The sequence below is a fragment of the Solanum stenotomum genome, chromosome 3 (assembly GCF_019186545.1).
Source record: "Solanum stenotomum isolate F172 chromosome 3, ASM1918654v1, whole genome shotgun sequence".
NCBI lineage: Eukaryota > Viridiplantae > Streptophyta > Magnoliopsida > Solanales > Solanaceae > Solanum > Solanum stenotomum.
Window position 1 is genome coordinate 24,223,977 of NC_064284.1, and position 15,594 is coordinate 24,239,570.

General features: G+C 29.1%; 1 protein-coding gene across 1 annotated transcript; it reads left to right on the plus strand.

The window, feature by feature from the left end:
* Nucleotides 1-796: 796 nt before the first annotated feature.
* On the plus strand, nucleotides 797-1,722 carry LOC125860759 (abscisic acid receptor PYL4-like). The gene has a single exon (XM_049540780.1). The coding sequence runs from the start codon at nucleotides 899-901 to the stop codon at nucleotides 1,502-1,504; it is 606 nt and encodes a 201-aa protein (XP_049396737.1). The 5' UTR covers nucleotides 797-898; the 3' UTR covers nucleotides 1,505-1,722.
* The last annotated feature ends 13,872 nt before the right edge of the window (nucleotides 1,723-15,594 follow it).

Consider the following 15,594-nt stretch of genomic DNA (forward strand, 5'->3'; position numbering starts at 1 on the left):
ATAGGGAAAGGACGAGGGCAGTTTAATTATAGACTCTGTTTAGATGAGTTGTATGCAAGTTGATCGATCAACTTGCATGAAAAAAAACATCTCTCTATTTCTAGGAAAGATTAAACTAACACAACTAGGCTACACACACATTTATATTCTTTTTTGGCGTGTTTAGCATTACGGAAAGTATATTTAAGAAAATACTTTTAAAAGCAAATTACTTAATTCTTTTTCTATTTAACAAAATTCACGTTTTTGAAAAAAAAAACAAAAACTAAAGTAGCATTTTTAAAGAATAAAATTTCTTAACACTTGTTTCAATATATTAGTTAGACCTTAATTTTAATTTAGGTTATTGAAGCGTGTTACCATCTTATCTAAAAGTTTAAGCTATTAGAGATAGTGATTATATTATCAACATGCCTCCTCATGTACGAGCCTGCTTCTTTTTATGGGCTAAGCACATAGAAATTTTTTTTAATATGAATGGTGGTGACTCACATATAACTTTATGGTTACAAAAATGGCTCACATATACAAATTACTATTAATAAAAATTTTGCATTTTGTCAAAATTTTATTAGAATTTGGCTCTTTATTAATAATAATTTTATTTTTTAAAAAAAGAACTAAAAAAATAATTAAGACACTAACTACAAAGGAAGAATAAACTTTTATTACATTAGAGGTTTCAAAAAATCATAAAAATAGTGCTTATTATTGTATCATATATGTCACCTTAAATTGTAACCGACTAAATACCAATATATTATTTAATAAAACACCTCAATTTTCTCTCTATATGCATTTTGTATATATATCCATCTATCACCATTTGTACAAGTAAAGAGTACTCCATCCTCACCTCTCTCCTTTGAAGAAGAAAAAGAGAGTAGTAATAATAGAAATGCCTTGTTCACTTCAGCTGCAGAGGATCAACCACACAATCACCACCACTCTCGCCGGAAACTTCCACAAACCGCCTCAACCGACATGGATTATCCCGGTGCAGTTCTCAGTCCCTAACAATCACTTACATTACCACACCCACGCTGTAAGCCCCAATCAGTGCTGCTCCGCCGTGGTGCAGACCATCTCCGCCCCGATCGACGCCGTATGGTCACTAGTCCGCCGATTTGACAATCCGCAAGCTTATAAGCATTTTCTCAAAAGCTGCCACGTCATCGTCGGAGACGGAAACGTCGGCACATTAAGGGAGGTTCAGGTAATTTCCGGCCTCCCTGCCGCATCTAGCAAGGAGAGATTAGAAATCTTAGACGATGATGAACACGTCATTAGTTTCAGCGTCGTCGGCGGCGATCACAGGCTGAACAATTACCGGTCGGTGACGACGCTGCATCCGGCGGATGATGAAAACGGAACGGTGGTGGTGGAATCGTACGTAGTGGATATTCCAACAGGGAATACAAAGGAAGAAACGTGTGTATTCGTTGATACAATTGTACGTTGCAATTTGCAATCGCTAGCGCAAATAGCGATTGCAAAGTGCTAAAAACATGCCTACAACTAATTTGTAGTCATTGTGACTATTCAATTAGATTATTTTTGTATATTTCTTTGATTGATTTTGTTTTTTTGGTGATTTTTTTTTTTTTGGATGATAGATCGATGAACTTTTTGCTTAGGAGGTGTTATAACCTTAGGTTATCTCCTAAGTTTCATTTGTTAGTGAAAAATATCTCCAATTTCAGTGAATGTTACTGTTCGAAATATTTTCCATTATGTAATATTAAATTATGTGTACAGTGTTGCTATAATTTAGTTAACATGTTGAGTAGTTTCCGGAGATAATTTTGTACGCTACCCACTCTCAAAATCTAATTTTCAAAATAGCTGCTTATTTTATTTATTTTTCTTTAGGATTTTATAAAGTGAAAAGGATGGGGTTGGTAGGGGTGCCAAAAAATATCGACTTGAATGTCTATTTGGATTGATATAAAAGTTGGATAAATTATTTGTTCAAAAAAAAAAATTGGTTAAATTTATTTTTAAGTCATTTTTTAGTTTTTGAAAATATTTCGCAAGGTTAAAAATAATTTAAACTAAGTTTATAATGACTTAAAAAAATTAAAAATTAAAAGTAGGATTCTCGCTATTTTTTATTTTTTTACTTAAAAGTTTTTAGAAGTTTGACTTTTTATTTCTTTGACTTAAAAACTATTTTTTTTCTCACCTTATCCAAACGGACTATAAATCGATTAAATTGTTATCGGATTTTAAGATTTTTTTTATATAAATTTATAATCATACCCAAAGAATCGGATAGATTTTTATTTAATATTAAATTAATTGAAGACATATTAAATCGGATTAAAACTAAGAGTGTGTTTGACATTACTACTAAAAACTGTTTATTATTAGAATTTTTTTTAAAATAACATTTTAGAAAAAAATACTTTAGAAAAAATAATAATATGTGTTTTACTAATTCATTTGAAAAGTGTTTATCATGTAAATTGTGTTTTGGCAGTCTCAATTTTCGAGTAGTAATTACTCCTTCTATTCTATATTAACTGAATTTTTGAGATTTTTTTTATTGTTCAAAATAATTAAATCGTTCAAAGTTCAAGATTGGTTTTTATATTTTTTTTTCATATTTGTCCTTTCATTTATTGAAGTTTTATATTCTCCATGAGATGAAACCAGTTATATTTATGATTTCATAAAAGATAATAGTGAAAATCATGGATTAAATTATGTTCCTGAAAGTTTTTCCTAATATGTGTATATTGCTTCATAAATTCAATTAATACGGAATAGAGGGAGTGGTAACTACTCCTACAAGGTATTCCAACTATCTTGAATAACAAGCCATAAATTATTAGATACTAGGGAATTTGGCCGCGCTTCGCGCAATCATGAAAAATATATGTAAATTTATTTTAAAAATTAATTATGATATAAGGAACTAAAAAATCAACTATAGAAATAAGAAAATGATAAAATCACAATACAAAATATTTTTGTAGAATTAGAGCTTAAGTGAATTATATTTTTATTATCAAATATTTTTCAAAATTAAAAGACTAATTCATTAAGGAAAAAAATCATACATTATGATGATAATACATATAATTTAAATAAACATATTGAAGGACTTGATTTTTTTCTTATTTTTGTTAAATGATAAATTTATTGTCCGATGAATCTTCCTTTCATTGGAATAAAAAAGTGACAAAACTAAAAATAGGAGGAAAAATAGATAAGTATTTCTATTTTATTTAGTTTTTGATATTTGATCCTTTCATTGTACTTGTTTTTTCTCTTATTCATCATCGCCTAAATAAATATATTTCTCTTATTTTCATCATCACCCAAATAAACTTCTATTGCTTTTTTCGTATATATCTTATATTATTCTGATAATTCTTTAAAAGTAGAAGAAATGAACAAATTTAAAAAAAATGTAAATGGTTCTTCATATAAGAAACACCTAAGAACTGCGTATTTCAATATTTAATATGTATTTCTTTTGAGCCATGAATAGTAAAATTTGAACGTATGTTATCGTAGTTAGCTGTGTTATGATAAAGTTAAAACTTAAAAAATAACTAATTTGAACCTAAATGAATTAATAAGAACCTAAATTAATTTTTTTTATAGAGAGAACATATGAAAAAGTAAAGCAAAAAGAGAAATAACAACACAATTTTGTTAAGTCCTTAATCACAAAAACAAAGATGATTTTTTTTTTACATAATCAATACAATTATTTTTGAGCTCTTACCCGACAACCCTTCTATCTATATCCAAGAACCTTTTCATGGAGTCAAACTAAATTAGTATGAATTTGATACTACAACAATAATATAGAATATCACTATTTCAAATATGGAATAAAAATAATAATCTTAAGTAGGAATCTTATAAAACAAAAAATGTGAATTTATATAGACAAAATTGAAAGAATATCATAAGGTATCTTAGATTTTGAAATTAAATTGTAGGGGGTTATGCATATGAAAATTTAAAGAAAATGAGTTAATAATATTAACTAAAGTAGAAGTTCAACAGGTATAAGTTATGGAGGTATTTTAAAATAAACAAAATAAAATAAAATAATGAAGACAAATTAAAAACTCATAAACTATTCAACGTTCATTGGGTGTTTAAGTTTTATTAGGAAAGCAAGCAAATCAACTTCTTCTCTTTCTGTACTACTCCATTGTGTTTAACAAAATTTAAAGAGGAAAAAAAATACAATAAAAAAAGAGACAAATATCTTGAAATAGTAAATATTGAGACTTTAATTTTTTGAGAAAAGGGTAAAAAATGCCCTTAAACTATGTGAAAGGAACAAAAATGTCCTTCGTTTATAGTTTGGCTCAAAAATGCCCTTACCGTCAATACTTTGGTTCAAAAATGCCGTTACAGTCAATATTTTGGTCCAAAAATGCCCTTACAGTCAATAATGGGTCAAAATGCTCATTTTCCAAATAAATATAAAATTATTTTCTTTTTAACACATTCTTTTTCTAATAACGTTATTTAAATTAGGTTACTTCAATTCAGAAAAAAAAAAAATTTCTTATTTTATTATCATTATTTTTTATAGTTATAATATTTAAATTAATGATGGATTTACTATGATCTTATATACATGAAGTTATTCTATTTTGATTGATAAAATGAGATTAAGAAGAAAAAAAAAATTCCTACATTTTTATTTGTTAAAGTGACTTTAAAAGAAAGTAAACAAGAATAGTGTTCTTTAATAATATTTTAATTAGGAAGAAGATGTGTCTAAAAAGAAAATAATAATATATTTATTCGAAAAAGGACATTTTTGGACCAAAGTATTTACTGCAAGGGGATCTTTTAACCAAAGTATTGACGGTAAGGGCATTTTTGATTCGAACTATAAACGAAGAACATTTTTGTTCCTTTCACATAGTTTAAGAGCATTTTTTACCCTTTTCCCTATTTATAATAATGAGTGTAAATAATTTTTGAGACATTTAACTATAATAATAAATAGAGGAGTAGTAATTGATATATTTAATTCTTATACAATAATAAATAAGTAGAAAAATATGAAAAATTATCAAAAAATTGAGGAAAAAAGATAAATAGAATCATTGGCCAAAGAGAGGTGCAACTTCACTTTTTTAACATCTAACTTATATTATATATAGATTTTTAAGCACAACAATATCTAATAGCTATGAGAAATGTACCATAGATAATATACTTTTCAAGCATGACAAATTTTTAAAATATTGAAATCAAAACAACACATTAATGAATCTTTAAAATATTGGAATCATTCAAACTTTATACTAGTATGATCATTTCTTGATATTTCTTTCAATATAATTAAGTTTCCTTCTTCGTTTTGATGAACTTGTACTAAACTAATGTGAACATCTCTTTGTAATAAATCTTTGAAGAATATATCTTTGATCTTTCATCAAAATGAAGAACATATCATGTCATATGGAAAAAATGAAGAATATATTTTTTATAAAAAAAAAACTACACTAATCGAAAGAAAGAATGAGAAAATGAAAAATGAATATTCAACATCTCCATGAATGATTGTTATATTTATAAATTTGATAATTCATAAAAATAGATAGAAAAGACTTGAAGAGACATGTTATTTAGATAAATATGAATATATGAAGGTTTTTTGTAACTCATTAGATATAATTAAAATAGTAAATATGATTAAATTTTTTATTTAATAAATAAAATATTTAATGAAAAGAATTAAGAAAAAAATCTCAAAAAATGAGAAAAAAAAAGATAAATATGAATGGAGACCATAGAAAGGTGTCATATTATCTTGTCTATATATGTTTCCCCTTTATATTATATATTGTTATAAAATAATATAGTGTAGATGTCCATTATACCAAAAAGTTACTCTGACCAATTATCTACATTACTTTTCTCCATTATGATTTATGGAGATAACCTTCACCTTTATGACCATTATTCTTGTAACCTTTCATCTCTATAACCTCCTCCATTATATTCATGTTTAATGTCATGTTTGTGACTAACCTTTTGTATGCCTCTATGTTACGCTATAAATAGAGACATAAGAGTTCATATGGTATACATTTGAAGGTTTAGGGAACACTTGAATACTTTGATTTGATGCTCTTTAATTTAGTTATACACGAATAGTCCGAAATTGTGCTGATATAATGATTTTTTTTAAAAAATAAATAAATTGGTTGATGCCTTTTATTATAATTATATATGAACGCCCTTGAGGTTTTGTGGGGGATATTGATTACAATTATAGTGTGTTCTGCAAAATTGTATGTTCTTAATTATAGTTAGGATGCTTGCGAAATGATTATCTAATTTGGAATTTTATAAATTTTACTTGATAAGTGTCACTTATCTAAATATGTACTTGAGAAAACAGAGAGAGCGCAAATATGTGTAGTTCGAAGTTCAGTCTCTTCACTTTCTTTGGACAGGCTGGAATATTATTTTTATATTGGAGTTTGTAAAGACCCTAACAATTTTAAGATAAAATGATATATATAGTGACTAGTGTAATTGTTTTATATTCCTCTGAAGCCCTAAAATGAAAATAAAAAAAATGTCCTCAGGATTAATTTGTTAGATACGTACCCAGGGGCGGATTTACGTATATGAAAGGTGTGTCATGTTGCTTTATCAAAATTTTCTACAGAATATACCTATATAAAAAAAAAGAAAAAACAAATTTAAAGATAAAAGAATTGAAAGGACACTGCTTGTAACAGAAAGCTCCTAGCTTAGGTGGTTGAGGCGCCGCAAGAACCGTGTAACGTCTCAAGTTTGATCCCCATAAGGGGTATATTTCTTTTCCTGTTTTTATTTTTTGTTTTTTCCCTTCCTTTTTACCTCGTAAATTTTTGTATGAATTTGTTTTTTCCCGTTTTTTTTTTACCTCTTAAATTTTTGTTTTTAAATTCAAACAGTAGGACCTTCGTTAAAAACCTACCAATCCATTCTAATTCATTCAAAATTTAACTATTTTTTTATTTTTAGAATTAAAATAAAACTCAAAGTCTTTGAGTCCTTTATCAATTAGAATTATTGTTAAATAAAAATAGTGTTTGGCTCCTTAAATCCTTATATTTGTATATTTGTGACTTGTGAGTTTCTTCAATTTTCTTTTGTTCTTGTTTATCAATCATCGTTATTTGACATCTCGAATCTCCACATTATGTTAGTATTTTTTATCATTCTTTTTTTTGCTATTCTATTTTTTTTATTATGTGCTTGATTTTTTTTTTTTTTATTTGTTCATAATAATATTTTTTTTCCTTCTATTTGCTTGTTACAATTAATATATGATTCATTAAATTGATTACAATTATCTGCAATCCTCTATTGTTTGATAGGTTTAATTTAAAATTTAAAAATGTTTTCTAACTTAAAGAGTAGACAATTTTTTTAATTTAATCAAAATTTATATTTTTAAGAAAAATATTTTTTCATAAAGTTCACTAATGGGGCTTCAAAATTTTGGAGGCCTAAAGCAAAAGCTTTATTGATTTTCCTCTTGAGTCATTCTTGTCCCTTTAATGGTGACACCGCTTAAAAAAAATTCTGCATACGACATTGTTAACGTACTACAATGTATGAATATCCATTATTTGATTTCCATGTGATCTAATTAATTAATTTTTTCAACCTAACATATAGTTCATCAGTTGTGACCTTACTTTTTATGATTATGCATAATCTAAATCTACTTTATGATAGCAAATAATATATGGATAACCACATGCACAACTGCTACATGATTGACTGAAGAAAATAAATACAATAATTAAGTATGATTTTTAAAAAAAATTGAAAAAAGCTAGTTGCTGTACGTACGAGAAGAATCAATATTTGCTTTTTTCGAACCAACTTGACGTTCAAACAAAAGACAAGTTGTGACTTTATTTACTTTAAAATCCCCTTTTTTGTTGTTGTTGTTGTTTTTTTTTTCTCTATGTACATAATTATATTGCATGTTCAGCAAGCAAAAGAAGATGGCAACTTTGCAACTTGGTTTGCAAGTGGGAAAGGAAACTTTTTTTAAAAAGAAAAAATAAATTCATGTGCTTGCCTAATTATGTTACTCCACATGTCCCAATTTATGTGACTTACTTCTTTTTTGGTAAATCTAAAAAAGAATGACACATTTTTATATTAAGTAACAATTTAACTATAAAATATCTATTTCATCCTTAATGAAATGATTTACAGCCACATAAATTTCTATAATTTATTTTGAACCACAAGTTTTAAAAGTCTTCATTTCTTTCTTAAACTCCGTGTCGAGTCAAACTACCTCACATGAAATGGGACGGAGAGAGTAATGAATAGCTGGCAAGCATGCAATTTGTAACTTTTCAATACGAGGGGTGGTTCAAACAGATTTGATTATCTAAAATTAAAATATTAAGAAACCTTTAAACTTCTCTTGACCATATATTACTAAATATATAAGTACTTTTCTTTATTTACCAAACATAACAATATTTTACATTATGTAGCAGGTCTGAAAAAAAAAACATAACAATATTTCACTTCAATCTCACTCAATCCTGCGCCAAATTATATGCAATTTATAAGAGTAAATGACATAAATAGTCCCTTAACTATAGGAGTAGGTCTAAAATGGTCCCTGAACTATATACTTAACGAATTTAGTCCTTTAACTATTCAAAAATTTGTCAGCTTTGGTCCCTTAACTATACACTTACCGGTTTTAGTTCCTTAACTATAAATTTATCGATTTTAGTCCTTTAAGTATTCACAAATTTATCAAGTTTGGTCTTTGTCCATTTTTTAAAATACAAATAGCTTTGGTTTTTAATACGCACCATCCTAAACTTTGATAGTTTTTGTTCAAGAAACTTATCATGCATCATGCTAATCAATGCGAATTTTATTTAATTTACTCAAATTTCTTTACGTAAAATAAAATGAATAGAATAATAAAATTGATCTATTTATAAAAAAGTTTAAAAAATTGCAAATCTACCATTTTATAAATTACCATTTCTGAAAAATTTTAAAAATTCCGTTCAATGAAATCGTTGGAGTACAAACTTTTGATTTAACGGATAATAACTTTTTCCTTTTTATAATAAAGTTTAACATAATCAAGTCATTAGTAACAATAATATGCTTCATTTTATCCTCTGTTGAATAAAATTATGACTTATATTTTTTTTCCTCGTGAATTTTATTATAAATCGTTGAGGTTAAGGTTCTTCGCGTAAGGTTAATTTGAAGAAAAAGTAACAGAGAGAGAACCAACATAAAAAGTTGCTAAAGAATTTAATTTCTCTAGGCATAGATTCTGTTAATATAAACCTAAGCTATTTATATTTAAAAAATAGACAAAGACCAAACTTGATAAGTTTTTGAATACTTAAAGGACTAAAATCGGTAAGTTTATAGTTAAGGGACTAAAATCGATAAGTGTATAGTTAAGAGACCAAAACTGACAAATTTTTGAATAGTTGAAGGACTAAATCCATCAAGTGTATAGTTTATGAACCATTTTAGACCTACTCCTATAGTTGAGGGACTATTTATGTCATTTTCTCCGATTTATAATATGTAAGTTGTAAGATATTGGATGAAACATGACTGACGACAAATTATAACTGATTGGATGCTTGAAGAATACATACTTTACTAGATTTTATACAATTTATATGTATTCAATCAGAATCACAATATACATAACAATTTATATACACAAAAGTTAGATGACTTTTTTCAGAAGCCTAATATGAACTTTGTATAAAAGTTATATAGTTATATACATATTTCATACATTATTAATATAAGATATAAGGGAAAAAGTATCCCTTAATTTTGCGATTTAGAGCAGTTATATTTCTCATTTAAAAGTGGGACATATATACCCTCATCGTATAACAAGCCGTACATATACCTTCGTCTAACAAATGATACATATTAACCCTTTTCATTAACATGCCCATGAATTAAAAATATAATAATCTTAAAACTCATATTTTGTCCCTCCACATCTGACCTCACTAAAAAATCCCAATCCTTCTTTATTCAAACCCGAATCAAACTCATTTTATGATTGAGTAAAAGAGAAATTGAGTTATATTTCTATTTGGGTCAGGTATGGAGGGGTAATCAATGAGTGACATAGTATTTTTAAGAGCTACTTTCACATATAGCAAACAACAAAATCATATTTGTATGCTATAGCAAAATTTGCATAATTGCGCTCCATAGCCAACATATATATGTATAATTCGCTATACATATACAATTGAAAGCTATGTCTATTTCGCTATGCATATATACAAAAAGAAGCAATTGTATAATTCGTTGGCTCCTCTTCAGATTTGTATAATTTCACTGGCAGGCCATTTGTATAAATTGTTGTTAGCCTCTCGTTTGTATAAATCGTTGACAAAAATATTTGTATATCAAAAATCGCTCTCTTTCGATTTATACAAACATAAATTATACATTATATTTGTATAATCTGTGTTTGTATAAAACGAGAAAGAGAGAAAGACAAAAGAGAACTGGGCAAAGGAATATTTGTATTGTATAATTATAAGTGTATAAGACGAATATATATGTATTTGCATGTGTATATACAATTTTCTCTCGCTTTATACAAACATAAACACAATTTATACAATTCTGTTGTATAAAGCGAGAGAGGCGAGCACAGAGGGAGCGAGCGAGAAAGGAAGAGTGGAGAGCTAGAATTTGGAGGGAGAGAGGCGACTGGCAAACATTTGCTACGGGGCGCAATTAAATCAAACAGTAGCTACTCCATTTATTTTAGATTATAAGTTTGTCATTCTGTACAATTATCTCTTTTTTTAAAGCCATGTGATATTTTTGAATTAAAAAACAAGTTTTGGATTTATTTTTAATTCAGTTTATATAGGTTTGCTAAGTTAAAGGGTAAATATGCACAATTTTTGACTAGGAATATATTCACTCTAAATTGCAAAATTGAGGAGGTTATTTTCTTATTTCCCTAGATACTATACATGAAATCGTGAGCCAGATTCAAAGTCATGAGCGAGATTCAAAATCCTGAGCGATATTCCAGAGCATTACGTTTTACAAAACCTCACTTTACTTTATAAATTTACATACATATTTCTCACTAATTTAATATGATTTTTATGTGAGCAAATTAAATTCTAAGTTATGAATGAAACTCAATGTGATTTTGTATACGTTTTGAAAAAAAAAAACACTCCTGCTAAAATTTGTAATTATAGGTCTTATTTTGTAATATATAAGATACTTTTTCTTGACTAAATTCCTGCGATAATATGACACAAAAGAATTCCACATAACTTTGATATAGTGGTGAAAGCGCAACATGCATGTAAATTGTGAATTAGGCCCAGACCACTGTATCAAACTCTGATCACCTACACAAAAATGTGATGTTTAAGTAACAAAGGGTAAAGGAGTGAGTGTGTTAAGAGTTCATGAATGGTTTATCTATATATGATGCTTCCACTACTATATGTTTTTCACACATTTTATTTACTAGCCTTTGGTAGTGTGTGGCTCCAACTTTTTTTTTAAAAACTGAAATGACATACCAAATTAATGATGAATAAAACCTTCTCTTGATCATCAGAGTGCATCTCTATTTGATTAGACTTGGAGTATGCATCAACGAAACTCAAATCGATGTCCGGTACCGAAAATGAATCCTTTGGACATGCTTTGTTAACATATTTAAAGTCTACCTACATTAATTCTAAGTTTCTTATGTTTTTTGGGCACGATGACTATGCTTGCTTACCAATACGAGTACATCACTTCTCGAATGGACCTTATATTATATTAAACAGTTTGTTCACCTCTTCCTGAAAAAATATAATCCTTTCTTGGGTTCATACACGAGGCGCTTTTCACTACAAGAAAAATTGTCAGTTAAGACCAACATTTAGGGGTGAGTTAGTAATCTCGTCTCTAAAGATTTATGTATTAGGACGATATTATATTCCGGTCCTTATTTATATATTTTATTGCGAAGATACTAAATCCGGTCCCTAAAGAACTTATTAACTGGTCCCAAATTCTAATTGAAGGACTTGAGCGGGAAAATATACTTCTAGCCAATTAATTTTTAATACTTAAAAAGAAAAGCTTTTGTTTTCACCAAAATTTAGGCGCCAATTACTTTTAATAGAAGCCAAAAAAAAGAAAAAAATTGCTCGACTTCTAAAAAGTAAAAACAAAAAAAAGGAAACGTCTTTAATTTCAGGAATTTGGTCCCAACTTGGCCTAGCTATCTCTTCAAATCAGAGGTAATAACTTTGATGGTCACTCAACTATCAACTCTTTTCACAGAAAGTCACTCAACTATGCCTTCTTTGCACAGAAAGTCATTAAAAACCAAATATATATCCATTTAAACCATTTAATGATCCAACCCGCTAAATCATTAAAAAGTCATCATTCTCTCTTAACCTATATTATAGATTCATAAATCCATTTATACTAGGGAAAAATGACAAATATATCCCCGAACTATAAAAAATGGTATACAAATACCCTTCGTTATACTATTGAGACACTAAAGCCCCTACCTTCCAAAATGTGGAACATTTATGCCCTTCACTCTAACGGAAGGACACGTGTCGTCATCCTATGCACCTACCTTTATTATTCACTAAATTCTAAACCCATGACCCGAATTAAAAGACCCACCCAAATAATCCCTAACCCATCCATTACTAACACCTAATAATATACCCAAACCAACCAAAATACAGGCCTTGATCCTCTATTTTATTCTTCAAAAATCTCACGCAATTTTGCCGATTACTCATTTTATTTCCTCAAATAAAACCTAAAAACACAATCAATCCAAAATTGGTTTCGAAAGGAAGGGTAAGCATTTGATTTTGAATTCAAGTTCAAGCATGAAGATGGGTGAAGAAGAAGAAGAAGATATACATGAGCGAATCTCGCGATGGAGTGGGATAAAACCTCGGATTTGAGTGGAGAAGAAGAAGATGATGTGATTGAGCAAGAGGTTGAGGACGAATTAGAGGATGGGGAGAAGCTAAGGTTTTAGAGAGCTAAACAATTTTAGCAACCATGGTTGTTCTATCTAGGCTTTAAAGCTTAATCAATAAAACTTCACTCAAAAATCTCATTCACCGCCATCTCCTCCTCCTCGCCGCTGCCGCTGTTGGTGAAGATGATTTTATCAGAATATGTTTGAAAAAAATTTCACTCGCCCAATGAGTGTAACAAACGTACCGCCAACACATAACGACTATTCTTATGGAATAGTTTTTTGGTGCACCGGCCCAACACTACTCATCTTTCCAGAAAACTTCACACACAACATTCTCACCTCATACACTTATCACTTTCAACTCTGACGGACCATGCATCCCATACTTGCACAGTTGGTATCGAAAATCGAAGAACTTTGATGATGTGTATGGAAGCTGCGATGATTCTGATGAGGATGACGATGACTATGGCCGTCGTGGTGGCTCTGTAGCTGTGCTTATACAGTGTGGAATTTGGACCCAAATATCACTTTAATTTTGCTTTACTATTTGGGTGGTTTTCTTTTAAAATTTGGGTGGATTTTTTTTTGTGGGTTTAAAATATGGTGAATAATAAGGGTAGATGCATAGGATGACGACACGTGTCCTTCCGTTAGAGTGAAGGGTATAAATGTTCCACTTTTTGGACAGCAGGGGTTCTAGTGTCTCAATAGTATAACGAAGGCTATTTGTATACCATTTTTAATAGTTCGGGGATATATTTGTCCTTTTTCCCTTTATACTATGTGTACTGCTTTCAGTTGAATATATATATAATATAGGTTAAGATTAGATTTTCTTCTAATTGCAGCGATTTGCACATACTGTAAGTGATGATTGATGACTTAGTGGGTCGGATTAAATGGGGCAGGTCATTAAATGGTTTAAATGGATATATATTTGGTTCTTAAAATTTTGGTTAAAAATAAAAATTCCATGTCAGAAAATTTTAGTGAAAAAAATAATTAAATATGTTGAGTGACTTTCTGTGCAAAGAAGACATAGTTGAGTGGCTTTTTGTGAAAAGAGTTGATAGTTGAGTGACCATCAAAGTTATTAACTCCTTCAAATCAGAATCGATGCTCTTCCAAAGTATTTCCATCGAAACTCTGCCCCAATATCAATACCAGTGGATTTCCATAGCAGCGGTGTCTTGTTGTTGTGTAGTTGCTGCTTACATTAGCTGCTCGGTGAAAAACAGAGGTTTGCTTCCTCTTCTAATTAAATCGAGTTGCTTGTTTCTTTCATAAACTGTATTGTTTTCTTGTTTTATTCAAGTTACTCTTCTTCTTCTTCCTCTTTTCTAACATTAAATGGGTTTCAAGTTATAATCTACTCTATTTTCTTATGTACAATCAGTGAAAGATTATTGGTTGAGCTTTCTTATAGTTGACTCGATTTTGTGAAGTGTATTATGAGTCTGAAGATTAAGCAAGAGAAATATGGGTGTGTGATAATTGTCGCTTCGTCATATTTAACTATGAAGGACCATGATGAACCTAGAAAGAAATAATTTCTCCATTTGTTATTAGAAATTAATCTTATATGAAATCAATGGCTGCCTTAGATGAAAATATTGACCCTTTTGATGATTTTTGTGTAAATTTTCATACAGTAGGAGTTGGGATTCGAATCATATCGTTTTCAAGGCTAACTTTCCACCATCGTTCTGGGTACAAAAGGTTAAGTAGGTTGCTTTGACATAGTTTAAATAATTGGCATTTTGCCCCATGTTAATCTATTTGAAGTCTCATCATTGGCTGTGCATTTTCCCAACTTTTCCAGTATATTATAAGGCTCCAAATCTTGTAAATTTCTTCTGAATAGTGGGGTTCAAGTGTTTCCTGCTAATTATAAGTTAATTTATAATCTTTTATAATTCTTAGTGCCATTTATCTTAGATTTCAACCTTATTGTGTGTATCTGATCGTAGCAAGTTGTTTGCATCATAGCATTTTTGTTATTTTTATGTACTCTTGAAGGTTATGACACCTAGTAAGCAATGGATGCAACTTGTTGATAATCGTCTCGATGAAATCTACTTACCGGCGTGCACAAGTTTTTGGATTATGCTTTCCAAAAAACAAGAAAAGAATATGAAATACGATGTCCATGTGTCAAATGTTACAATACAACTTTAGGAACTCGTAAAATAGTTGAGACACATTTGTTAGTATATGGAATAATTCGTAATTATACTTTTTGGTATCACCATGGAGAACGTTTGGGTGAGCCATTATTAGAATCAGAATCAGAATATGAAGATGAAGAACAAGATGGTGAGGCAGTAGAAGAATGTGAGAGTGAAGATGAAGTAGAAGAGCTATTGAGAGATTTATATCCTAATCTTGACGGAGGAATTACATATACTGATTGTGATGACTTACTTAAGGAGGAACCAAATGTTGAAGCAAAAGTTTTTTATAGCCTATTGAAGGATTTTGAGTTGCCATTATACCAAAATTCCAAAGCTTCAAAGCTTTCCTCTTTGATCAAATTGCTTCATATTAAAAGTATGGGTCGTTGGAGT

Bases quoted from the DNA above. Each gene is read 5' to 3' on its own strand.
- LOC125860759 (XM_049540780.1), top strand. From the start codon at position 899: ATGCCTTGTTCACTTCAGCTGCAGAGGATCAACCACACAATCACCACC.